The 27,636-nt window shown below is 40.9% G+C and overlaps 1 protein-coding gene across 2 annotated transcripts in view; it reads left to right on the forward strand.

The window, feature by feature from the left end:
- Window positions 1-27,636, forward strand: part of KLHL1 (kelch like family member 1) — a 153,843-nt gene that overhangs the window by 12,780 nt on the left and 113,427 nt on the right. For both annotated transcript variants that reach the window (XM_034416762.3, XM_034416772.3), the window contains exon 2: window positions 27,098-27,280. In XM_034416762.3, coding sequence (XP_034272653.2) covers window positions 27,098-27,280 — 183 coding nt within the window. The remainder of the gene's footprint in view (window positions 1-27,097; window positions 27,281-27,636) is intronic.

Below are 27,636 nucleotides of genomic sequence, written 5' to 3' on the forward strand. Positions count from 1 at the left end.
ATAAAAACCTTTCAGAGTCAGTTTGTGAGTTGGGCGACATACAAGATAGATGGATGGATGGATGGATGGGCAGACCAAATTCTTAGCGTCAGAAAGGGTGGGAGCTCATTTCCCATTTCACTGGTGGAGAAAGCAAAGGGGAAAAGGAATGTGAACTAGAACGGTGCTTTGTTGTATGTCCATTTGAAGTGGCAAGGGATGACACACCAAGAAAATGTGTTTCACACAGCTGTGGATGGTCCTTGGGTCAAAAGGGTTTGGCAGGAGACTAATGTTTTCAACAGACCTTGAACTTGGGTTAGAAGATCACTTTGCTAACATTTCAGCTGCAGACTTTAATTACTATTAGATATTGTCTGTCTCTTTATTTGTCTCTCTATTTGTCTGGCTGTCTGTCTGTCTGTCTAGAACTACATTTTTAGTAAAACATTCTTCAATGTGATCAATGTTAATTGGTACTTGTAATACAGAAAGCAGAGTTAAAATTCTTTCTTTCTTTCTTTCTTTCTTTCTTTCTTTCTTTCTTTCTTTCTTTCTTCCTTCCTTCCTTCCTTCCTTCCTTCCTTCCTTCCTTCCTTCCTTCCTTCCTTCCTTCATTCTTTCCTTCCTTCCTGCATTCCTTCCATCCACCCACCCACCCACCTACCTACCAATCCATGCGTCCGTCCATCCGTCTGTCCGACTGTCTGTCTATCTATTCTAAAACTACATTTTTAGTAAAACATTTTTCAATGTGATCAATGCTAATCAGTACTTGTAATACATAAAGCAGAGTTAAAATGATTTCTTCCTTCCTTCCTTCCTTCCTTCCTTCCTTCCTTCCTTCCTTCCTTCCTTCCTTCCTTCCTTCCATCCTTCCTTTCTTCCTCCCTCTCTCCCTCCCTCCCTCCCTCCCTCCCATCCATCCATCCACATACCTACCTACTACCTACCTGTCCACCTGTATGTCCGTCTGTCTATTATCAGCCATCTTTTACATCCTCTCTTTTCAATCTTTGTTGTGGGGGGAAGAAAACTCACTCAAAGCTGTTCAGATAAAAGAGATGATTTGAAACCAACAAATATTACATCCAAATGAATCTTCATTTAATGCCATTAGTTACAAACTAATGCTGAATAATTCTGAACCTCTGGAAATAGACCAGTCCAATGAGAGCTTACAGACATACCCATTTTTTGTTGTGAAACTTGCTTTCAGATTCTAGCACAGAAGTTCATAATAAAAGACAAAGTAGATCCATGAGCAGAATTATTTACAATATTCGGTCAGAGAAATGAAATAATACAAAATAATTTTTGGTTTTATTTGATTTCATGGATGGTTTTGAAGAAAATTTGTGAAAGGAAATGGTGATAATTTAAAAGATTTCCCAAACATAACAGGAGCTTTTATGCTACAATTTAACTTCATGGTTTTCAAAGACCCAAACTTCCAAAAATCAGGTTGTTGTTATTGTTAGTTGTGAAGTCATGTCCGACCCATTGCGACCCCATGGACAACATTCCATCAGGCCTTCCTGTCCTCCACCATCCTCTGGAGTCCATTTAAGCTCACACTGCTTCAGTGACTCCATCCAGCCACCTCGTTCTCTGCCGTCCCCTTCTTCTTTTGCCCTCAATCTTTCCCAGCATCAGGCTCTTCTCCAGTGAGTCTTTCCTTCTCATTAAGTGGCCAAAGTATTTGAGTTTCATCTTCAGGATCTGGCCTTCTAAAGAGCAGTCAGGGTTGATCTCCTCTAGGACTGACTGGTTTGATCACCTTGCAGTCCAAGGGACTCGCCGGAATCTTCTCCAGCACCAGAGTTCAAAGGCCTCTTCTTTGGCGCTCAGCCTTTCTTATGGTCCAACTTTCACATGCAACTGGGAAAACCATAGCCTTGACTATATGCACTTTTGCTGGCAGGGTGATGTCTCTGCTTTTTATTAAGCTGTCTAAATTTGCCATAGCTTTCCTCCCCAGGAGCAAACATCTTTTAATTTCTTGGCTGCAGTCCCCATCTGTGGTGATCTTGGAGAACAGGAAAATAAAATATGTCACTACCTTCAGTGTCACTACCTTCACAAAATCAGGTATGCAAACATAAATCCCTGAAAAAAATATACAGTTTTACTATTGTAAATCATTTGGTATGTAATTAAAGACATATCATCCCCTGCCTAGAACTTGATCATATTAGTGAGATATTCCCCACTTACTGAGGGATCAGTTAACAAAGTATGTAATAATATAACAATTTGGAAACCATAATCAGGCCAATGAAAATTGGCTTTTTGTTACAGAGTAGGAAAAGAAGACACTGATACACAATGGCAAACAGGATCACTATTTTCATTTATTGCCTAGAATGGCTATAAATCAATACAAATGATCATTTTGCATTGAAGTCTGACTGTTTTTCATATCTGAGCCAAAATTGGCTTTTTATTGCTATCTTTTCTTTGACAAGATACTTTCATTGTACATTATCATTTTTCCCCCCAAGTAAATTTTCTCCATGTTGAGTATTATCCATTTCTTTAAATCAATGCAACTATACTATTTCTGTGACATTATTTATAGTGCTATCTCAGCCATTATAACCTTTTCCTTTAATTTGTTTCTAAGAAAGATGCTTAGAAATAAGACTGTAAATGTCTCCTTTGAATCCTTCAATGAATAAAGAAATAATTTAAGGAAAAAATATAAAGGCATGTTTCTTATATACCATCTGCCTAATTACCTGCTGAGTTACTAAGTCAGCCTCTACACAGGTGTCATTTTAAAAATAAGGAATTTCCACTGCTAACACTATTTCATGAGAAAGAGGTATTTTTCCCCCCTGTAGTATGCCACTGATAATTTCCATGTTTTTATTAGCAACTTTAAGAATAACTTGAGACTAGTTTTCCATCATTTGAGTTTAGAAAATGCAGAAGAAGGAGGAGGAGGAGGAGGAGGAGGAGGAGGAGGAGGAGGAGGAGGAGGAGGAGGAGGAGGAGGAGGAGGAGGAGGAGAAGGAGAAGGAGAAGGAGGAGGAGGAGGAGGAGGAGGAGGAGGAGGAGGAGGAGGAGAAGAAGAAGAAGAAGAAGAAGAAGAAGAAGAAGAAGAAGAAGAAGAAGAAGAAGAAGAAGAAGAAGAAGAAGAAGAAGAAGAAGAAGAAGAAGAAGAAGAAGAAGAAGGAGAATTTTATACATTTGGAAGCATATTATGTTATGTGCTGTCTGTTTGGGTTCTAGAGCGGTGTTTCATAACTTGGCAGCTTGAAAATGTGTGGATTTCAACTCCTAAAAATTCTGCTGGGCTGGGGAATTCTGGGAGAGGATGTCCACACGTCTTCAAGCTGCTGAGGTTGAGAAACATTGTTCTAGAGCAGAGTCAAGGATGGGTAGAAAGATTTCAGTTCAGCAATGATGAAAGTCTGAGAAACGAGGAATGCAAAGGATATCCAGACAAGGTGGTGGGATAAGATGGGGAAAAAAAAGATGGTTTAAATAATCTATGCTCTGAAAAGGGATCTCCGACTTTGGCAATGCTATGACTTGTGGACTTCAACTTCCACAATTCCTCAACCAGCATGGTTGATTGAGGAATTCTGGGAGTTGAAGTACACAAGTCGTAAAGTTGCTAAAGTTGGAGATCCCTATTCTAGAGCATGGATTATTTCTTTATCCTACCAGTTCGCCTGAACTGGCTGAATATCACCTCTGATCATTGCTGAACTGAAACTGGCCTCTCTCAAAAAACCTTGCTCATCACCCACCTGCCTCTGATACCTCTGTTCCCAATATCTTCCTTCCTGCCAAGGAAACTGTTGACAAAGCCATACATATTTTATAAGCCTTGATGCCACCATTGAAAGATGTCAACATAAAGACAGAAGCTCTAATATTAATACAATAAAGATAGGATAGCTTCATCCTGTTCACCTAATGGTTGAGGTGAAGAAGAAGGCAACATCACAGGGGCAAAACTGAAAAATACTCATTCCTAGGCTAGGTGCAAGTGTGATTCAGCCTCTGGTTTTCCACCAGGTGAGGGATTTTTATTTAGTCTTCCTTGGCAAAAAGAGTTGGGGGCTTGCAAAATTGCTTGCTAGATCCCACTAGATTTCAGGGAAGATTCCTGGAAAATGCCTACACTATCCAATCCGATGAGATGGGCAGATACTCTCAGGATATCATCTAAGTATAATAAATAGGAGTCTATGACTACACTTTCAGTTCACAGAAAAAGTACTGTTGGGTCCTCATTTTTGTTTTTTATTTATTTAATTTAATTTTATTTGTTTGTCAAACATGTACAAGGTAGCAAGTATAAGTATGAACATAAGCATGAAAAAAGGAAGTAAATACAGATAAATGGGGACAGTAGGACAGGGATGGTAGGCACACTGGTGCGCTTATGCATACCCCCTTTATGGACCTCTTAGGAATGGGGTGAGGTCCATGGCAGACAGTTTAAGATTGAAGCTGTGAGGGTTTGAGGATGTAACAACAGAGTCGGGTAGAGAATTCCAGGTGTTGACCACTCTGTTGCTGAAGTCGTATTTTCTGCAATCAAGTTTGGAGTGGTTTACCTTGAGTTTGTATTGATTGTTTGCCTGTGTATTATTGAAGTTGAAGCTGAAGTAGTCGTTGACAGGTAAGAAAAAGGCAAAGTTGTAGCAGACAATTTTGTGTACTATGCTTAGATCAGACTGCAAGCAGGGCAGTTCCAGATTGTCCAAGCCCAAAATTTCAAGTCTGGTGGCATAAAGGATTCTATTGTGAGTAGAGGAGTGGAGTACTCTTTCGTGAAATATCTCTGGACCCGCTCAATCGTATTAATGTCCGATATACAGTGTGGATTCCAGGCAGACGAGCATGAAAATGATGTATCTGGCATTTCAGTTCAGCCTCCAAGTTTTCCATTCCATTGAAGTGAACCTGACTCATAACCATGATTCTATCCATACATTTTTAATCTTGAGTTTAGAACAGTGTGCAGCCTTTTATTATGCCTTGTTCAGTAAGAAAGCAAATGCTCAAACATTCATTCTGAGAGCCATATAAGTAATTGAGGTTTACTCTGAAGGTGGGTTTACAGCTATAAAAATATATAGAAATTCATTGTGGATGAGTGCAGAGGGAAGCTCCAGGCCTCTCTCAGTTTGGAGTCAGATAAAGGAAAGGCAGACAGCTGGATGAGATCTTTATAAATAATTTTGACTGATGAGTCAGGACAAAACCAGCATAAATCGTAAAATAAAGTGGTTAAAAAGAAGTATAATTTCTCCCTCTCTCTTTGCAGTCCCAGAGTTAGCAAAAGTGAGTTGAGTTAGTTGAGCTCTTCTGGGGATTAGTAAAATCACAGACCACATTTGATGGGAGTACATTTTGTGGGAAAACCCACCCCCCAAAGAATGAAATATTTTGGGGAATATTAAAAGTGGCAGAATAGTATATTTCCCCTAAAGGAAAAGAGAGAGAAAAAAAAACATGTTCTTAAAGACAGAAAATATCCCCAGTCTTCCTGCAATAGGAAAACAGCCTCAAGCAGAAACCTGAAGTCTTTAGAGATGGATATTTCATATCCATTAAGGAAGCCAGGCCACCCTATTCATAGACAAAATGCCTTCAGCCACAGCTCCCACAGAAGGCTGGAGCTGATGGGATTAGAAAAGTAGGAAAACAATAAGACTCCTAAAATCTACATTCCCTCACCCAGCTCCAAGGACAGGGTATGTCCTCCCAGCCACAATGGGAATCAGACAACAACGATTAGAATACTAAAAGGGCACCCTCAAGCACAGGTCAAAATACATTTCACAATGGACAGGCACCTCAAATCACAAAGCCCCAAAGAATGTATAAAAGCCCATCTATCTCAACCCCATTTTGTCAGACACCTCAGAAACACGCTACTGTCACTGAAGTTTCTGGCTGCCAAATAAATAGAAACCTTCTGTCAGCCTCCGCCTTTTTATTGCTTGATTGGTCGGCTGCCATTGTAATGGGGGGAGGGGGAGCTGTTTGAATGAGCTGGTGGAGAAGAGAGGAGAAAGTTTTCCTCAGCATTTTCTCTGCAGCTGGGAAGAGCACTGATAAACACTCAAGGTCAACCGTCCTGGAATACCAGGAGGATGGCACCATCGGAAGATGCTCACCCCACATGACCCCTGAGGGGGATGTGGATTGGATAATCCTGACTGGACGATTGGGGGGAAGTTTTAGGGATGTTTTCTATATGTGATTTTTGCGTCTATTGCCTCAGACCTTGCTTTTCTTTGGTTTCATTCAGTTCATATTCAGTAAAAGTATCTTTCTCTATGAAAATGGAGTCGGGGTATTTCTTTCTTGAGTACTGAAAGGAGGCACGCCTGACACCTTCTTTCCTGAAGCCTGCCTCCATTTTATTTCCAGGCTCTTTCTCCCAGCTTGGAACTGGACCTGATTTTTTTTTCCTTCCAACCATTTGTTTTTTTTTAAAAAAAAAGCAAAAAGAAATATCTATCCTAATACTGAATATCTAAATAAAAAGAGAGAAGAGACTAGAGTGCTTATAGAATTTCACTGGCTTCCCCCAAAGAAGGAAAATGGGGAATGTTGCGGTCTTAGAAACAGAACATGCAAATACAGAACATGTTGCAGAAGGGGCTTTGCATTAGTGTCTTTAGAGTACCATATTTTTCGGAGTATAAGACAGAGTATTTCCCCCCCAAAAAGAGGGTGAAAATCTGGGTGCATCTTATGAATGTAGCCCTGCCCAGCTTCACAAATGGAGGTTTCAGAGGCTGAAAAAAGCATCAGAAATAAAGCTTCAGAAAAAAAAAACCCCAGAGCTTCAGAAAAGAAGCCCCCAAACAGAGCTTCAGAGGCTTTTTTTCTGAAGCTCTGTTTTGGAGGCTTTCAGAGGCAGAAAAAAAGGCAAAAAAAAGCAAGGCACAGAGCTCATAACCAAGGAACCTGTTGCTAAAATTCACCTCTGGGAACAGCTGGTTGGGGGGGGGTATTCCGGGAGGCCGATCCACCTGCCAATCAGCTTTTTTCTTATTTTCCTCCCCAAAAACTAAGGTGCGTCTTATACTCCGGTGTGTCATATACTCCAAAAAATACGGTAACTATGCTCTGTTCTCCAAAGGTTTAACAGGTTTCTTAATAGTTCAAGACTGGAAATTGCAGAGGGCCTTGAGACTGAACTCAGAAAGCAGTCCAAATTTAAAAGCAGCAAAGATTTTGTACAGAAGGGAAAAACAGTTGTCTGCCCAGAGAGAAAGATCAAGGATTCCCAGAGATAAACCAATTGGATTGGCTTCGGGGTGGGCTGCTGGGGGTTTGCAGGGGTTTGAGAGAACCTCTAGCTAAGATTTTGTGCAGTTCAGAGAACCCCCAAATCCCACTCCTTGCTGGCTTCGCTCATCCCCTCCCCGCCCCTCCCAGGAGTCCCTACGCAGCCCGTTTTGGATGCAGGTAAGTGCAGGATGTGTGTGGAGGCTCAGGGAGGAAAAACAGGCTTACTGGAAGTTTGGGGAGGCCAGAAATGGGTCTGTTTCTAGCTTCCAGAGGTTCTCCAGAGCCTGGGAGGCCATTTCCACCCTCCCGGACTCTTGAGGAAAACCTCCGGAGCCTGGGAAGGGCAAAATTGCTCCCTCCCACCATGATGCAGGAGGCCAACTAGCCATGCCCATCCAGCAACTGGGCAGAGAACCCCTTGCTAAAATTTTTGAAGCCTACCCGTGGTTGGCTTCAATGGAATTTAGTTCAGTATCGGACTCGGTTCATAGCTTTCAATACTGGAAGCTCTCTGTCTCCATGCAGGCAATGAAACTGCTTGTTAGCTCTGACTTTACTCCACTAGAAGGTGGCTAAGGCCCTGCATTTCTGTTTCTCTTTGCTTTATCAAGTGGTCCTCTGGATGTTTGAAGCCCAGATGAGAGCTCGTCTGTAGAAGGAGAGTACCTTTGACCTAAAGGCTACTTCTGAAAAGATCATCCAGTCCAAAGCCTCCAAACTAGAACTTTATATCTATGCTTTTTGGGTTGCTGTCCTATAAGTAACATGTTTACATGGGCTGGGTCCATGTAAATATGTATCTTATTCAGTTCCAGACCAGACTAGAATCAAAGTCAGTCCTACCCCTGGTCCTTTAGCATTGGATCGACTGGCATCTATCCAGTTCCCTTGTGTCCAATGGTGATGATTATGTTGGGATGTCATGTCCCGTAAATGATTTAGCCATTTGTCTTTGGTTTGGACAAATTACTATGCTGCATCAAATAGGATGTTTAATTTTTGTGGTCCAAGACCAGTATGCATTCACATATACTCTTGCAAGATCAAATCTGGGTTGGTCAATGGGACCAGAAGTTTTGTCTTCCAAACTTTCAGACTTATGCTGGAGCCCATCCTCAGGGAACTTCTCTTTAGCCTAGCATGAGTCTGAAAGTTGGAAGAAAAAACCTCTGGTCCTAGGGACTGATCCAGATTGGATCCTGCAACATTATCCTGGGACACACATATTTGCCTTCATTCATATATACTAAGAAAGAAAGAAAGAAAGAAAGAAAGAAAGAAAGAAGGAAGGAAGGAAGGAAGGAAGGAAGGAAGGAAGGAAGGAAGGAAAGAAAGAAGGGATGGAGGGAGGGAGGGAGGAGGAAAGGAAGGAAGGAAGGAAGCAAGGATGGATGGATGGATGGAGAAAGAAGGAAAGAAAGAAAGAAAGAAAGAAAGAAAGAAAGAAAGAAAGAAAGAAAGAAAGAAAGAAAGAAAGAAAGACTAAACGAATCATAGGGGAAGTCCAGTGCGGAGTGAAGCAGAAGCAGAAGCAGAAGTAGCAGAAGTGAACAATGCAAAGCTATATAGAAGGAAAAAAAATACTAAAAACAATCGCACATGTACAATCCTGCACTATAAAATAGTCTAAATTAAGCCTAAATCTAAGGGAGGGGATAACTAACAAACATTAAGAGCTATCTAATTAGAAAGCAGAAGTTAAATTTAGGGTTAAAAATTTGGGGAGATAAAAAAAATTGTTTCAGATTACATGACTTGAAATGTTTATGAGCCTGGGCATAGACACACCGGTGGGAGGCTCATGTATGCATAACACCGTTCTAGGCATTGGTTAAATATGGAGGGCTATAAAACTAAGATTCTATCAACATCTTGAAGTTGGCACAGGATTAATTATGGGCTGCATAGATGTAAATAGTCAAACTGAGTCTTTTCATGTCCGACATGTTCTACATGCTGTTGTACAGAATTTTAGAGTGCCGAACACAAGGGCAGGGTCTCCTAAAAGTAGCCAAGAGATACAGAAATAGCTTACATGTCCAGAATTCATGCATCGAAACAGGTTGATAAGATCATCACACACATGAACTCTTCACTCTCCATCTGTCTTGTAGTATAAAGTTGCTACGTGTACCCTTAACAAATTTGACAGAGTGATTGGGTATAAATCAAGGGAAGAGCCTTGGTAGTACAGTGGTTTAAAGCACTCTGTTATTAAGACCAGCTGCCTGCAATTACTGCAGTTTTAAATCTCACCAGGCTCAAGGTTGACTCAGCCTTCCATCCTTTCTAAGGTAGATAAATTGAGGACCCAGTTGTGGGGGCAAAAGCTGACTTTGTATAAATATACAAAAGGATGAAGGCTATTGCTTAATGCATTGTAAGCCGCCCTGAGTCTCCGGAGAAGGGCGGCATATAAATCAAATTAAAATAAAATAAATAAATATACAGAATCATCCTAAACATAAATATAGCCTGAAGCCTACAATACAGTACTTCACAATGATTGAAAAAATACTATAGAGCCGTGATGGTGTACCTATGGCACACGTGCCACAGGTGGCACACGGAGCCATATTGGTGGGCACGTGAGCATTGCCCTAGTTCAGCTCTAGTGCACATGCGTGTGCCGGCCAGCTGATTTTCGGGCCTTCCAGGCCCACCAGAAATCAGGAAACTGGCTGTTTCTGGCCTCCGGAGGGCATCCGGGGAGGTGGGGAAGACCCATTTTTCACTCTCCCCAGGCACCAGAGGCTTTCTAGGAGCCTGGGGAGGGTGAAAACAGCCTTCACAACACACACACACCATAGGCCCTCTGAAGCCCGGAAACAGTCCATTTCCTGACTTCTGGTGGGCCTGGAAGGCCTGTTTTTCAGAAATGGGCCATTTCCGGCCTCTGGAGGGCCTCTGGAGAGCTGTGGGGAAGGCTATTTTCGCCCTCCCCAGGTTCCAAGAAAGCCTCTGGAGCCTGCGGAGGGCAAAAAACAGGCCTACTGGCAACCCGTGCCAGAAGCGGGGTGAGTGTGCGGGGGTGCGTGTGCATGCGCATGGCGCATTGAATTATGGGTGTGGGAGCACACATGTGTTCTCCCTGTTTTTGGCACATGATGGTAAAAAGGTTAGCCATCACTGCTATAGAGTTAAATAAAATCCACCTGAAAGGAAAATCTCATTGCCACAAGGCCTAGGTCTATATTTTATGAAGAAATGGCTTGGAAAGAAATGGATAGATAGACCATTGTAGGTGTCACCTGGACTAAGAATCAGGAAATAATAAATATTAAGACTGCTAAATAGGTTTGGCTTGCAAGTGAAATGAAACAAACAAGCCAACAATGACAATCGACCAGAAAAGATGGTGTTTCAATAACTAAGATAATTCATCAAAAAATACCAGGGACTTTCCAGGTTAATAATGTTAAATTATAGTCTTTCATTATTTAGTTATTCCAAATTTCAATATGTTATTTTTATGCCAATCACCATATTCTGAATGTCATACCTTTTAATACAAATAAAGTATCGATCCCATTTATTACGTTTAGCAAGCTTATATAATTCTAATAACAGAGCACATATTTAAGTAGCGTTATAGCCTTCCGTTATTTAGTTATTCAAATGATAATCCTTCATTATTTAGTTATTCAATAGTGCAGTATGTTCCTTTAATAATGCACATATTTATGTTAAGTTATAGTCTTTCATTTCAATGTATTATTTTTTATGCCAATCAAATCTAATAATAATACAGACATTTATGTTATATTATAATCTTCCATTATTTGCTTATTCAACTTAAAATCCTTCATTATTTGATTATTCAAATAAGTCATATAAATCAGGGGCGGGATCTAAATTGTTTTACTACCGGTTCTGTGGGCGTGGCTTATTTTGTGGGTGTGGCTTGGAGCTCATGTGACTAGGTGGGCGTGGCTAGCTGGTCAGAGTCATTTCTGGAAGGTCCTCGCACTTACGACCAGTCCTCGTACTTACGACCCGACTCATTTGTTTGTTTTTAACACTGATCAGCTGTAGGACGGCCCTTTGAAGCCCCATGGCAAAAGTTTAAACAGTTTTTTTCCCTCTAGTCATCGGCTGGGACTTAGGAGGCAGCAATAGATTGGGGGTGGGACCAAATAAAATGTAAGAATAACGTGGGGGGGTGGGGGGTGGGAGGGCGGGGGGGAGAACCGGTTCGGTGACATCATATCGTCACCACTACCGGCTCGGCCAAACCGGACCAAACCAGGAAGAACCCACCACTGATATAAATGACTTCTCAAGTAACACATTTGCATATTTTTTTCTAGCAGTGCATTAGGCTAGTACTTCATGAAACTGGACTTATTTTCTTGTTGGTTTGAGATGTTTCACTACCCATCCAAGCAGCTTCTTCAGTCTGAAACAAGTTGATGAGGGCAATCTGAGAAGGCAGAGATTGTTAGAATGTGCCCAACTCCTAAAATTCTCAAGAATAGTCTGCACCAACAGCAGGGTTTCTTTCCCACGGCCAGTATATTGCTTGGGACCAGGTTATCTGAGGGACTGTCTCTTGCCAGTCACATCTACCTGAACCATCAGAGCGGGGAAGCAGGGAATGCTGCAGGTCCCATCCCCAAGGGAGATACACCTGGTGGGACCCAGAAGAAGGGCCTTTTCAGTGGTGGCTCCCTCTCTCTGGAACATCATTCCCCCAGAGATTAGAATGGCCCCCACTCTAATTCTCTTCCGGAAGACGCCAAAGACCTGGTCCTGCCAGCGGGGCTGGGGAATCCAGAGCAGGATGGAGCCCATTCAATGGCTCATGTGATTGGCTGTTGCTGGGGCGGGAGGTGGGGAGTGGGAGTGATTTTATTACGTTAATTTATTTGATTTTTTTAAAATTGGTTTTACTGTTTCTAAATGTGGTTTTTGTATTCTGTAAGCTGCCTTGAGTCTCCATGGGTGAATAGGTGGCAAAATAATAATAATAATAATAATAATAATAATAATAATAATAATAATAATAATAATAATAATAATAATAATAATAATAGCCGAAGCATACAGTTTATTGATATTGCTGTACCAGGAGATGCCAGAGTCGAAGAAAAAAAACTGGAAAAAATCATAAAATATCATGACCTGGCCATCGAAACTACATGGCTATGGATGAAATATATAACAGTGATACCCATTGTCATCGGGGCACTTGGTATCATGTCCAAGAATTTTACAAAATGCATCAACAAATTGCAGCTTCCTGCAATAACACCAGCGGAACTGCAAAAAACTGTGCTACTTGGAATACCGGACATCTTAAGAAGGTACTTGGTTGATACCTAGGATGCTGGCAGCAACCCGTATCAACCATTAGCACCAGTCAATGGTATTTGTGATGCATTTTTGAATGTTCAGTTGACTGAGTTTCATATTTAATGAATAAAGATAATAATATGTCTAATAATACTAATAATTTAGTAGTTGCTAAATTAGTCCACTGGTCATTATGTAAAAAAATATGACTTCCCTGTATTCAAAAAGTCATGGGAACATAAAGTGGAAAAAGTTATAGAAAATGAGAAGGTGAAGATCTTGTGGGACTTTCAAATACAGACAGATCATCACTTGGAACACAACATGCCAGATATCACAGTTACTGAAAACCGAAACGTACAATTTATTGACATCACAGTACCAGGAGATGCCAGAGTCGAAGAAAAAGAACTGGAAACAATCATGAAATATTGCAACCTGGCCATCGAAACTACACAGCTATGGATGAAACATGTAACAGTGATATCCATTGTCATCGGGGCACTTGGTACCATGTCCAAGAAATTTATAAGATACATCAACAAATTGCAGCTTCCTGCAATAACACCAGTGGAAATGCAAAAAACTGTGCTACTTGGAACATTGGACATCTTAAGAAGGTACTTGATTGATACCTAGGACGCTGGCAGCAACCCATATCAACCATTAGCACCAGTCAATGGTATTTGTGATGCATTTTTGAATGTTTAGCTGACTGAGTTTCATGTTTAATGAATAAAGTAAATAATATGTCAATGAAGATTCTCAGTCCTCCAGGTAGAATTGTCTGGAAGTTGAGTCATGGCAACTGGACATATACTTGTTGATTTGAGATATTTTGCTGCCCATCCAAACACCTTCTTCTTCCAATGACCCTCTGCCTACTCATATTCCTCTAACCAACTTGTTTAGACTGAAGAAGGTGCTTGAAAATATGCAATGGAACATCTCAAACCAATCAAAAAATAAGTCCAGTCACTATGACTCAACTTCCAGACAATTCTACCTGGAGGACTGTGAATCTTCATCTCCTTACTCTATTAGCTTTTCTCAAGGCCATGAAAATCTGGCTCTCTTCCCAGACATTGGGGTCACAACCTCAGGTGGGAATTCTATAACGAGGACATCTGTGGAATAGTTTGTTTTTCCTGAGCTTTGATCCAAGTTTTGCTGGTGTTGGTTTTATCAAAATTGCTATTTTCCAAAGCACCAGAAGGCACTACAAGAAACAATGGATGGAAACTAATCAACAAGAGAAACAACCTGGGAGAAATTTCCCAACAGTTGATAACAATTAAACAGTGGAATGGCTTGCCTTCAGAAATTGTGGATGAGTCTTTTAAGAAGAGACTGGATAGGTACTCATCTGGAATAGTATAGGATCTCCTTAAACAGGGGGTTGGAGTAGAAGACCTCCAAGGTCCCTCCCAACCCTGATGATGTTCTGTTTCTTTTCCATTCTGTTTTTGGTTGCCGTCCACCAATAGTTTCTGAGATAGATGGGCAGCCAAAAAAATTGGATTGACTTATCTAACTAACTAACAAACAAAACAAACAAAACAAAACAAAACAAAACAAAACAAACAAAACAATGCATGTTATTTGACAGCGCGTAATTTTGGTTTTGTATAAACACTGGCTTACTTAATTTGTACTTGTCATTCTGTACAATAGCACGAGTTGCACGATGCTTGTAGCTTTACAATTCTCTCTAAAAGCTGCTGAGGATTTCAACATGATTTAACCTTAGATGGGTAAATAAACTGTAGCTGTTGACCTGATTACCAAGTACATAATTATTTCTGAATGAACATATTAGGGCTCTTCCATGAACACAATTTAACCTTGTTACACTTTTTCTGTTGATCCATGTTTAATAGGATTTAATGCCACGGGGACTCACAGTACAGAATGCTTATGTTTGAAAGGGTGTTATAAGAATTTCAATATAAAGCAGACTTTGAAAAGCAGCTTGTATTTGGCATTAAATATCTTCTTATCTGCCAAGCACTACCACTACTGTTTGACCTTTTCAATGAAATTGCATTTTAAACTTATGATTTTCCTGTTTCCTTTTTGTATTTTTTTAATGCCCTACAAGAATAGAATGTACAAGAAGTTACACAAACAGCTACAGTATGTTCTTCTAAGAAAAGATGTGAATGCTTCAGACATCTGTAACAACTGCCAGAATATTACAAGGAAATTAGGAATTAAAAGGAAGGGAATTTAGAGAAGTGCTCAAATCATGTTAGCCACAGATTGAGAATATTTTTAAAAGCTTCAAAGAAAACTGGTTTTGGGGGAACTGTCCTTTGCCATGCTGTGAAGGAACAGAGATTTTCCTTGGTAGATGATAAGTCCTGGTGGGAAACTGACAATTACTACAGGGATGTGGATTTATTTGAAGGATGTCTACGGAGATTCTCAGTCATCCAGGTCATGGTTGCCCCAAAAGTGCTTTTTCAAAAGGCAACTGGGCTTTGTTTTTCCTTGAAGACATTTTGCTTCTCATCCAAGAGGTTTCTTCATTCAGTTCTTGAATGAAGCTTCATGAAGAAGGAATTCAATTCCTCATTCATGTAATAACACTAAAAGGCCATAAGGTAAAGGTAAAGGTTCCCCTCGCACATATGTGCTAGTCGTTCCTGACTCTAGGGGGCGGTGCTCATTTCCGTTTCAAAACTGAAGAGCCAGTGCTGTCCAAAGACATTTCCGTGGTCATGTAGCTGGCATGACTAAACGCCAAAGGTGCATGGAACGCTGTTACCTTCCCACCAAAGGTGGTCCCTATTTTTCTACTTGCATTTTTTATGTGCTTTCGAACTGCTAGGTTGGTAGAAACTGGGACAAGTAACGGGAGCTCACCACATTATGCGTCACTAGGGATTTGAACCGCTGAACTGCTGACCTTTCGATCAACAAGCTCAGCGTCTTAAAAACAGGTGGCTTGGTAAACATACCTTTTTTTTTCTTTTTGAATATTATTGATAGTAAAAATGCCATTACGTTCTTTGCTTTTCAATACAAACTACATCAGAAACAAGTCACCAAAACACAATTTTTTTGACTCGGTCTATAGTATGCTAAGTATAAAGAAAAATAAATAAATCCAGGTGCTCATTTTACACACCCATAAACACACACTTACACAAACACACACCCACATTTTCGGCTGGTTCCAGGCGGCAGGGATTAGTGGCGGCAAATGCGCGGTGGTGAATGGGCCATGCTGAACGGGCCGCACTGGCGGTGAATGGGCCATGACAAATGGACTACGGCAGTGGTGAATAGGCCACGCCAAACATTCTGTGGCGGTGGCAAACGGGCGGTGGCGAATGGGTGGTGGCAATGCCTAATGGGCCATGGTGAAAAGGCCAGATAAATACCGGATGGCTGCTTGGAGGCAATGGCAGATTTTTTTTTTCTTGTTTTCCACCCCCAAAAAGGTAGGCACGTCTTATAGTGCAGAGCGTTTTATACTCCGAAAAATACAGTAAAAGCATAGAGATCTGTGAATGTAATGAAATTCTTAACATAAAGCTATTATAAAGGTATATATAAATGTAAAGAAATTCAGAAAGAGTTGACACTTATCAGGAAATTCCATATTATGGGATAGAGACCTGGGATTGGGGGGAAAAAAGTACAAGAATTATCATGTTCCATGCCTTGTTGAATTTCCTGTCTGTATAAATATTGATTAGTGATATTTTATCATTTTAATGGCCATAGAGGAATATTTTGATGAAATCTCATGTTTCATTTTCTGTTGCTAGATTTTTAGCAAAGTTTCTGCAAGTCATAAATTAGGAGAAGAAAAAGAATGAGAGGCTTCTAATAAATCAGACTCATGAATAAATGTGCATGCTTCATTTGGATGATTGATGTCTTTTTCAGCCGAATGTTTCAGAACCTTCATTTCCAAATTAACATTTTATAACTTTAAACCTTATGAAAAATTTAAAATCTGGAATAAAAATTTAATTTGCCCACTCAAGCTATCCTCTCTCTCTATATATATAAAAAAACAAACAACTATCTGAAATTTTCACCAAGTATTAAAATTGTTCGTATTATGGATAACAATCAAACAATTGGGGTGAGTGAACAGATTGGAAATAAGTTCTTTTCAAAAATCACTTCACATTTATAAATGTTTATGTGTGTAAGTGTGATGTATACGTGCGTTATTTCTTTCGTCCTGTCTGCTGTGGCTTCATAAAACAGACATATTGCCAATTTGCTAGCATTTTTCATTCCTTTTTGCGTTCTAAATCCATTCATTTGATAAATATTAAGCGTGAAGTATACCAAACTGTTCGTGGTCTATGGCAGAGTTCCCCAAACTTTCTATATTGGTAGCCCGGAGCAGGGTAGGGGAGGGATAGGGGAGAAAGAGAGGATGGTTTTGTGGGAGAAGTATGTATGTGTATGTGCAAACATGCGAGCATCTGTTGCTTGCACGAATGGGGCTGCAAGTGCCTGCAATGCAGTGGTAGGTTGCTACTGGTTCACCCAATCCGGGCCGAACTGGTAGCGGCACCAGCGGGAGTCTCCGTCCACCCGCCCGGATGTCTCTGTGCATGCATCTACAAGCGCATGTGCACCCACGAGCAAATGAGTGATGGGTTTTGAAACCCACTACTGCTGCAATGCTCTTGCAAGTGAGATCCCAAGCGCCCATAACACTTGTCACGTGACCTGGTTGTGAATAGACTGCCGGCCAGTGGTGGGCTGTGGCCCACAGGTTGGGAATCCCTGGTCTATGGAGCATTTTTCTACAGTAGACATAGTCCTCAACTTACAACAGTTTCTTTAGTGACTGTTCTAAGTTACAACAGCACTATCAAAAGTGACTTCTGGCTGTTTTTCACCCTTACGATCATTGTGACATCCCAATGGCCACATTATTAAAATTCATGCACTTGGCAATTGACTCATATTTACGACAATTCATGTGTGATCACCTTTTGCGACCTTCTGACAAGCAAAGTCAATGGGGAAGCCAGAATCACTTAACCCACTAACTTAACAATTTCCGTGTTTCACTTAACAACTGTGGCAAGAAAGGTGGTAACGGTAAAGGTAAAGGTTCCCCTTGCACATATGCGCTAGTCGTTCCTGACTCTAGGGGGCGGTGCTCATCTCTGTTTCAAAGCCGAAGAGCCAGCGCTGTCCAAAGACGTCTCCGTGGTCATGTGGCCGGCATGATTCAACGCCAAAGGCGCACGGAACGCTGTTACCTTCCCACCAAAGGTGGTCCCTATTTTTCTACTTGCATTTTTTACATGCTTTAAAACTGCTAGGTTGGCAGAAGCTGGGACAAGTAACGGGAGCTCACCCTGTTACGCGGCACTAGGGATTCGAACTGCTGAACTGCTGACCTTTCAATCAACAAGCTCAGCCTCTTAGCCGCTGAGCCACTGCGTCCCTTAAGAAAGGTGGTAAAATGGGGCAAAATTCACTTAACAAATGTCTCACATAGCAACAGAAATTTGGGGCTCAATTGTGGTCATAAGTCAAGGACTACCTGAGCTTCAGTCAAGACAGCCATGGGTGTCTTCTGGAAGTCACAAGTCTTTGCACAACAACATGGTGTGTATTACTGGACAACTCTCTTTTCAAATTCCAAATATCAAATGATCAAACCACAAAGAAACCTGGAGATATAGGAGACCCCTTTGTTCCTGCAAAAATATGGGAGTGGGAATTTCTCCCCTTGTAAAGGTCTTGTATCAGAAAGCAGTAAATTTCCGACCTTTGGAATAACATATTGAGTAACAAAAGAATTCAGCAACCATGAAAAACGAAACACAGACTTATTAGTTTATAATTAATATGCAACTTAAAAAGGTGTTTAGCGATATTATTTAGAACATATATCTCATCCAGGCTTGTAGCAGCCATGAGAGAAGTCATTATTTCCATTTCAGACAGGGCTGAAGTGAAGAGATAATTGTTGGGAAGACTAATTAATAGTCAAATAGAAGTTTTAACAAGGTCGCATTATGTTCTAGTAATTATATAGGATCCTCTTCAACCTAACAAAAGCCAGCCTTCTATATCCTCCTCAGGTACTAAACCGGAAAGAGTGAAGAGTTGCTGATTAGAGTTTTCCCATGCTGATCCCAGAGAAACTTCAGGGCAACATAATATAATATAATATAATAACAGAGTTGGAAGGGACCTCGGAAGTCTTCTAGTCCAACCCCCTGCTTAGGCAGGAAACCCTATACCGCCTCAGACAAATGGTTATCCAATCTCTTCTTAAAAACTTCCAGTGTTGGAGCATTCACAATTTCTGGAGGCAAGTTGTTCCACTGATTAATTGATCTCACTGTCAGGAAATTTCTCCTTCATTCTAAGTTGCTTCTCTCCTTGATTAGTTTCCACCCATTGCTTCTTGTCCTGCCCACAGGTGCTTTGGAGAATAGCTTGACTCCCTCTTCTTTGTGGCAACCCCTGAGATATTGGAACACTGCTATCATGTCTCCCCTAAGTCCTTCTTTTCATTAAACTAGACATATCCAGTTCCTGCAACCGTTCTTCATACGTTTTAGCCTCTTCCTAATCATCTTTGTTGCTCTTCTCTGCACTCTGTGAACATAATGTGAATTGTCCTACTTTGTGAGTTGAAGACTGATTGGACATTACTTGGTCAGGCTTGTCTCTAATGAGAAAATCATCAAATATTGTTCCAATCTTGGAATTGCTTTTATAGTAAATGAATCTAGGCTATGCATCAGTTTAGTTTAGTTTAGTTTGGTTTGGTTTGGTTTGGTTTGGTTTGGTTTGGTTTGGTTTGGTTTGGTTTGGTTTGGTTTGGTTTGGTTTGGTTTGGTTTAGTTTAGTTGCCGTGGTGGTGCAGTGGTTAGAATGCAGTATTGCAGACCAACTCTGCTCACTGCCAGGAGTTTGATTCTGACTGGCTCAAGGTTGACTCACCCTTCTACTAACCTCGGAAGTAGTAAACTGAGGTCCCAGATTGTTGGGGGCAATAGGCTGACTTTGTAAACCGCTTAGAGAGGCCTGTAAAACACTGTGAAGAGATATATAAGTCTGAGTTCTATGGCTATTAGTTGCCCTAAAGAGAAAATGGAAGTGCTCTTGTTTAGGATATGTTTTCTGTTCTTTGATTTAAATTTAAGAGACAGTCTGTTGAGCAGGATTCAGCAAGACATTTTGCCTCAGATTCTCATCAAAATGCAACATTCCAATATTATATAATAATTTACTATAAACATAGACATATTCTAAAGGTAAACTTACTACAAGTTATGAATACTTAAATGAGTAACGGAAGAAAGAGCATCTTGATTAAAACAAGAGCATTTGATCGATGGTGCTTGTAAAAGTTCTACAATTGAATAAGATTAAATTTTTAGGTTGTAATCAAATATAGCTTCTCCCTTGGCTAGCAGCTGGCTCTGGAACATTATTGTTAATGTCCTTTTTTCCTTTAATACCTCTTTTCTCCTTCTTGAAGTTGAGTTTTTATTTCTTTCCTTCCCTTTTTCTCAGAGAGACAGTCTCAGTGCTGATTCGGGAGACATTCAATGTCTTTCTTTTACTTGTTGCTGGCATTATAATTCATTCAGGCCTTCAGAATTTGGTTTCTATGTTCTTTTCCTGTTCTTTCTTTCTTTTTTAAAAAAATTGAATTGAATTGAATTCTTTATTGGCCAAGTGTGATTGGACACTGTTTTTGGTGCATATGCTCTCAGTGTACATCTAAAGAAAAGATACATTCGTCAAGAATCATAAAGTACAACACTTAATGATAGTCATAGGGTATAAATAAGCAATCGAATCATACTAGGAAACAATCAATATAAATCGTAAGGATACAGCAACAGGTTACAGTCATGCAGTCATAAGTGGGAGGAAATGGGTGATAGGAACGATGAGAAGATTAATAGTAATGCAGACTTAGTGAATAGTTGGTCTATGACAATTCACCACAGCAAACTCCCCATAGCCAGCTTGCCACAGCCAACTTGCTATGGCCAACTTGCCACAGGCCAACTCATCATGGGAAAACTCATTGTGGGACAAGAGTTGCATTAATATCAAAGAAATGGTGGGACAAAATCATTAAAGAAAGGATATAAAAAGGAGGGACAGGATGAGATGTGAATGACAAAAAATAAAATATTTTAAAAGTTATTTTCAATAATTAAATCGAATTGTTAAATTGTCCTCTGTGGGCAAGGTGTCCCACAGAGACTTGGCTGTGATGAGTTGTCCCAGAGTGAGTTGGCTGTGATGAGTTGGCTGTGATGAGTTGGCCACAGTGAGTTGGCTGCGGCAAGTTGGCCCATTCCACTTTCTATGCAGCCATCCTGGTTGCAATCTCTACAGTGTAGGAAGTTAGCACCCACCCCTCTCCTAGAAAAATGAAATATTCGAGGAAATATTAAAAAGGCAGAATATTATATTTCCCTGGATGAGAAATGGAGAAACATGTTTTTTTAGGCAAGGAACTGACTCACTCTTAATAGCCCCCACCATCCTCAATAGCCCACAGCAAATGTCAGCACTTAAGAGAAAAAGAGATAGCTAGGTCTATTCCTAGGCAAATACCCTCACCCAAGATCCAACAAAGGTAGGATTAGCTACCTAATTTGAATCCCACCACTACCCAGTGGTGGGATTCAAATAATTTAACAACCGGTTCTCTGCCCTAATGATTTCTTCCAACAACCAGTTCACCAGACTGCTCAGAAAGTTAACAACCGGTTCTCGCGAAGTGGTGCGAACTGGCTGAATCCAGCCACTGCCTCTACCCATCTAGCAACAGAACTCATCACATGGCACCTGGGAAGATTACATCACCCAGCAAGTCTCAGCCAAGCTTGGGACTCAGGACAGCCTACAGAGTTGCCCCTGGATGACCCCATGGGAGTCTGACAACCAATCAGAATACGAGCTCAAATTCAAAGCCCAACAGAGGGCATAAAACCCAGGGAGTCTCAGCATCGCGGCCCTTTTTCTTCTTCACCCCACACCATCAAGGCATGGGATCATGTCCACCATTAAAACCATCTTTCCAAACAGCCACCATGTTTCCAGTGTCTTTCTCCCCACTTGGAACTGAACCCAGAAGGAGATTTCTTCCAACAACAGAAAACCTAAAAGACCAATGAACATGACTACTACCCTCAATGTATTTGATCCACATGCTTCAAATCCAGATTACCAGGAGCTGTTTCTTGCACACCCAATTCAAGACATAGAAGGGATTCTCTAATATTTATGAGTAATGCTCCTAAATAAAGGGACGGGGGAATCAGGAGCCTGATTATCTCATTTTCTGTCTTTTCTTTCTTTCATTTCTTCCTGCAAAAAACTTGTGAAAAGTTATGCTTGTGTATAAAATGTTTCAGTCTGAAAAGAAAACGCTAGCAAAGCCCTCCAGCTGTGACTTGCAGTCATACTAAAAAACAAAACAAAAAACCTTTCTTGATTTATTTTGATGGTAGAGATTTATCTAACCCTATATATCATTGCTTGACCCCTGTCAGGAGTTTGATCTTGACAGGGCTCAAGGTTGACTCAGCCTTCCATCCTTCCGAGGATCCAGATTTTGCGGGTGGGGCAATAGGCAACTAATGCTTCTACCTTGTTAACAGCCCAGGGAGTGCTGTAAGGTGCTATGGGGCTGTATATAAGTCTAAGTGCTGTTGCTATTGAATACCTTCGTAATGCTGAAATGGCTATTCAAATGAATGAGAAAGTCAAGGCAGAAGTATCTGAATTATACAGGCTACTAGCTGGTAATCTGGCATTGCCCGGGTATTTATAAATGTAGAAACCTTTGTCTGACAGGAAGCCATTGAGAGGGGCCTTTCTTCTCCCTACTCCCATGCCCATCATCCCTGCCCTCTCCCTTCTCCCTCCCATGCATTCCTCTTTCCCGCCCTGTCTACAATCCTGGCACTTTGCCTCAAATCCATCAGGTGCTTCCCCATTGCTCCACTGGAAGGAGAGTGTTGCAGCTGCCTTTCCAGAGAAAGCTGAAAAGGAACTGACATCACAAACAATTGTCGCTCTAGGACTCACTCTCTTTAATGGCCCAGGTGTTCCACATTTATGCTGGAACACATATACACAGATATACCCAGGGGTGTATTAACCACCCCAGTATTCGTTTCCAGAGGTAAGTCATCTGTGTACCAAGTTTGGTTGAAATTGCTCGAACAGAAGGAAGATAGGAAAAGAAAACCATAATGAATTTGCTAATAGAAACTTATCGTATTTTTCAGAGTATAAGATGTACCGGACTATAAGACGCACCTACCTTTTTTGGTGATGAAACAAAGTAAAAGAAATTTCCCTCTGCCTGTGTCTCTGAGCAATTTTGCCTCGTTGCAGCAAACAGCAAACAGCCTGCTTTACTTTCATTTTCGTTTTCAGCATAGCTTGATTAGCACAAGGGGAAAAAAAATCTGCTCCAGCAATTTACCTCTTTGCAGCAAGCAGCAGAGCCCTACGCAAAACAGCTGAGAGCAAATCAGCTGAGAGTCGGAAGGCCGATCTAATCAACTTGTGCTAATTAGGCTGTGCTGAAGCTGAAAGGAGCTGTTTTTTCTTGCTGTTTGCTTGCAAGGAGGTAACTGCTGTGAGGCAGAGGCCAAAGGGTGGGGGCCAGTGGGTGGGCAGGGATACATTTGGTGTATAAGACACACCTAAATTTTCACCCCCTTTTAGGGGGGAAAAAGGTGCATCTTATACTCCGAAAAATACGGTAAATCATTTCACACTCCAAGTATAGCTTATCGGTAGATGGAGTCAAAATTATGGCAAAATCTACTAGAAATATCCTAATGCCAGAAAAGAATCAATTGTACAGCTGTCTATGGATGAAAACTTGCTGAAGAAGGAAAATACCAATCCCTTCATTCTAAATCTAAAACAGATTTTCTTTAACCAAAGAAGTTTCTTCATCATTACTTATTTAGTATCAAAAAAAAAAAAAAGTCCAGATATATATTTAAAATATGGCGGATCTTGAAAAATGGAGTTGGCATTTAGGATATGATTTTATATGTGTGGTCTTCAAAAGACGGGATGCTTCACATGGAATCCTAATTCACCTTGTCACTGGGGTCTCACTGTTTGAATTTGTTACTTCCAAAAATATTCTCTGCAGCCAGGCACGACACCGTGGAGTTGAGACTATTTGCGCAACAGCTGATCAAATATTTAAAGGATAGTTGACTTCAACTTGCCTCTAATAATCCTACTTGGCAGCTCACCAAGCAGCATTGTGTTTGTGTTTTTGTCTTGTCTTTTTTTTTTCTTTTCTTTTTTTTTTAAAGAATCGTGTATAGGTAAAACATTTAATTTCAGTTTCTTTTTCTCCTCCTCCTCCTCCTCCTCTTCTCCTCCTTCTCCTCCTCCTCTTCTCCTCCCTTCTCCTTCTCCTTCTCCTCCTTCTCCTTCTCCTCCTCCTCTTCTCCTCCTTCTCCTCCTCCTCCTCCTCTTCCTCTTCTCCTTCTCCTCCCTTCTCTTCCTCCTCCTCCTCTTCTTCTTCTCCTCCTCCTCCTCTTCTCTTTCTCCTTTTCCTCTTCTCCTTTTTCTCCTCATCTTCCTCTTCTTCTTCTCCCTCTCCTTCTCCCTCTCCTTCTCCTTCTCCTCCTCCTTCTCTTTCTACTCCTCCTCCTCTTTTCCTCCTCCTCTTCCTTCTTCTCCTTCTCCTTCTCCTCCTCCTCTTCTTCTCCTCCTCCTCCTCTTCCTCTTCTCCTTCTCCTTCTCCTCCCTTCTCCTTCTCCTTCTCCTCCTCCTCCTCCTCTTCCTCTTCTCCTCCCTTCTCCTTCTCCTCCTCCTCTTCTTCTCCTCCTTCTCCTCCTCCTCCTCCTTCTCTTTCTCCTTCTTTTTCTCCTCATCCTCCTCTTCTCCTTCTCCTTCTCCTCCCTTCTCCTTCTCCTTCTCCTCCTCCTCCTCCTCTTCCTCTTCTCCTCCCTTCTCCTTCTCCTCCTCCTCTTCTTCTCCTCCTTCTCCTCCTCCTCCTCCTTCTCTTTCTCCTTCTTTTTCTCCTCATCCTCCTCTTCTCCTTCTCCTTCTCCTCCTCTCCTTCTCCTCCTCTCCTCCTCCTCCTCCTTTTCCTTGTATAAATTAAGAAAAACACAACAGAATTCAAAATAAAAATTATTCTACAGTAGCCAAATTGGGACAAAAAAAATGGACATCATTTCCTGAACAATACCCAGGAGGGTTCTGAAAAGTAAATAAATTCAGTGTTTTATTACATTCTCACTAACTTTCAATACAGTTTTGGTAAGTTCTGGCTCACCATATGATCAAGGGCGGGGGGAAGAATTCGGAAGAAATAAAAAGAGTTGTCAACACCTTTCTAAGAGAGCTGCCTTATCTCCAGAAGACATCGAACTACATTTTTAAAAATAAACCTCACACTAAAAAAGAAAAGAAAAGAAAAAAAACACTCACAGAGCTGCTTGTTTTTTCTAATTTTAATCCTGTTTAGATTAAATCATACTTTATTTTATCAATTTCTATCCAATAAAGATCCAATTGAATTTCCACTTCTTTCGCCCTCTAAATAGAATTCATGTAGTTGCCCAGGAAACTTGTGACTTTATTCGAAATAAGCAAGTTCAGCCATATGTTATCTTCAGCTCTGAATCAAAAGATATTGTTGTGGTCCACCAGTAGCCCGTGGAGCTAGCAGCAGAGTGAGGAGGCTGGGGAGGACCATGGGCCAGTCCTGGAATCAGGGGAAGGCCCAGATGAGGGCTCTGCGTCGGAGGCAGAGATGGGGCCAGGGCCATCTGGGAGTGATGCGCGGACTCCGGAGCCTCCAGAGTCAGACAGCAGAGAGGCAGAGGAACAGGAGGAGCCTGTTCCTAGTGCATGCATGTGCAGAGCTGCCAGAAGGCAAGAGCAGCTAAAGCAAAAAGGATGACTTGGGAGTAAGGACAGGAGGTGATTGGCCCCTCCCGTAAGGCTTAAAAGAGCAACAAAGGCTCTTGGGCTCAACGTTGCTACATCTGTTTTCCAGTTGACATCTCTTGTTTCTGAATTTCGTGGGACTTTGTCAAGAAAGTCCTTTGGCAGGGTGCCAAAGAAGATAAAGGTTTGTGATAAGCCCGAAGGACTTTTTCTAAAGGACTTGTTTTGGAATTAATTTGGACTAAGCTGGGAATGAAGTAATTCCCAGCTATTATAATAAAATAGGTTTATTTAAGACTAATTATGTCTGGTAATGCCTAATTGAGCCTAGGTCACAACAGATATTTAGCAATAAACCCGTCCGTTCAGATGAATAAAATGCACTTTTTAAATAATCGGCTTTATAGAAAGTTATAACATATCCAGTTCATCCACTCATTCACCCATCCCTTCATATTCTGAATAGTGATGTATTTCAAAGGACAATGAGAAACAATGGTTCCAAAATTGGTTGTTTTCGGTAAATTTGTGGATTCTCAATGCTTTTCATTGACCATTTCCATTCCATTGGCCAGTTATTTTGGTTGATCAGGGTTGGCCCTTGCATAGAGTAACCCCATAAACAGTTCCTTAGACAGGTACAGTTCTTCAACTTGTCCCAAAGGTGTTTTTTCAAGAGTCAACTGGACTTTCTGGTTTTTCTTTGAAGACGTTTCGCTTCTCATCCAAGAAGCTTCTTCAGCTCTGACTGAATGGTGGGGAATGAGCTGAAGAAGCTTCTTGGATGAGAAGCAAAACATCTTCAAAGAAAAATCAGAAAGTCCAGTTGCCTCTTGAAAAAACACTTTTGGGTCAACCATGACCCAAACCTCCAACCATGACTGAACATCTCCATAGACAATTCTTCAACATCATTGTAAGGGAGCCTGGAATTTCCATTGTAAGTAATGATTGTTCTAAGTAAAGGCTTCCAATGGACTGACCCAATTTTATGCTCTTCTTTTGTGGCAACCATGAAATGAATGCCACAGTCATTAAGTGAGTCAATGCGAGTTTATTGCCAGAAACATACAAGAGCAGACTATCAGAAAAAGGTCTCTTGGCATCTTCTTATCTGTTTGGTTAGGACAGAGATATGGTTGTGTACTATTAAATCTTCAAAACTAGCCCGGTGCATTATATGCAATTTTCTCTGGAAAATTAGGGCAAATGTTTTGTGAACAAAAATTATAACTGAATAACAACCAGGGTACCAGTTATACAGGTAATAAAATGAATAAGCTAGCTATGCTTAAATGTTGCGTTTTTTTCCCCGGTGGAATATAATCCTGTGTAAATGAGGATACATTTCTCAGTAATGATATACTGATTTTGTACCTAATTTAGATAACGAAGACTTCTGTCTATTAAGATTTTAAGTAATGAGGGGAGGAGAGGCAAATTGAATTCTTATCAGCTTTGAAATGCTTTTGATTTAGTCATTACTTCTGGAAAGCTATTCATCATTTCCTTCCTTCCTTCCTTCCTTCCTTCCTTCCTTCCTTCCTTCCTTCCTTCCTTCCTTCCTTCCTTCCTTCCTTCCACCCTCCCTTCCTCCCTCCCTCCCTCCCTCCCTCCTTCCTTTCATGATTTATAGGCTCTCAGCGACCAGTCATCCTTTGACTCCTCAGTGCGATATGGACCTTAGTAGTTCTGAAGAATTCTACCAAGCTGTCCACCATGCTGAGCAGACCTTCAGAAAGATGGAAAGCTACCTGAAGCAACAGCAACTCTGTGATGTTATTTTGATCGCTGGGAACCGTAAGATACCTGCACACAGGTATGTATTAAAGTAAAAGAGTTATAGGAACCATTTGTTAGGCAGGAGTGGAAAAACGCCAACTGCAATCGCACCCCATTCTTGAAAGTATGTTGTTGTTGTTGTTGTTGTTGTTGTTGTTTTATATTATTATTATTATTATTATTATTATTATTATTATTATTATTATTATTATTATTATTATTATTATTATTTACTTTATTCATTAAACATGAAACTCAGTCAACTGAACATTCAAAAATGCATCACAAATACCATTGACTGGCGCTAATGGTTGATACCGGTTGTTGCCAGCGTCCTACGTATCAACCAAGTACTTAATTGTAATACTACCACCTTCTTCTTCTTCTTCTTCT

The sequence above is a fragment of the Pantherophis guttatus genome, chromosome 5 (genome assembly GCF_059756535.1).
Source record: "Pantherophis guttatus breed Tessera chromosome 5, ASM5975653v1, whole genome shotgun sequence".
NCBI lineage: Eukaryota > Metazoa > Chordata > Lepidosauria > Squamata > Colubridae > Pantherophis > Pantherophis guttatus.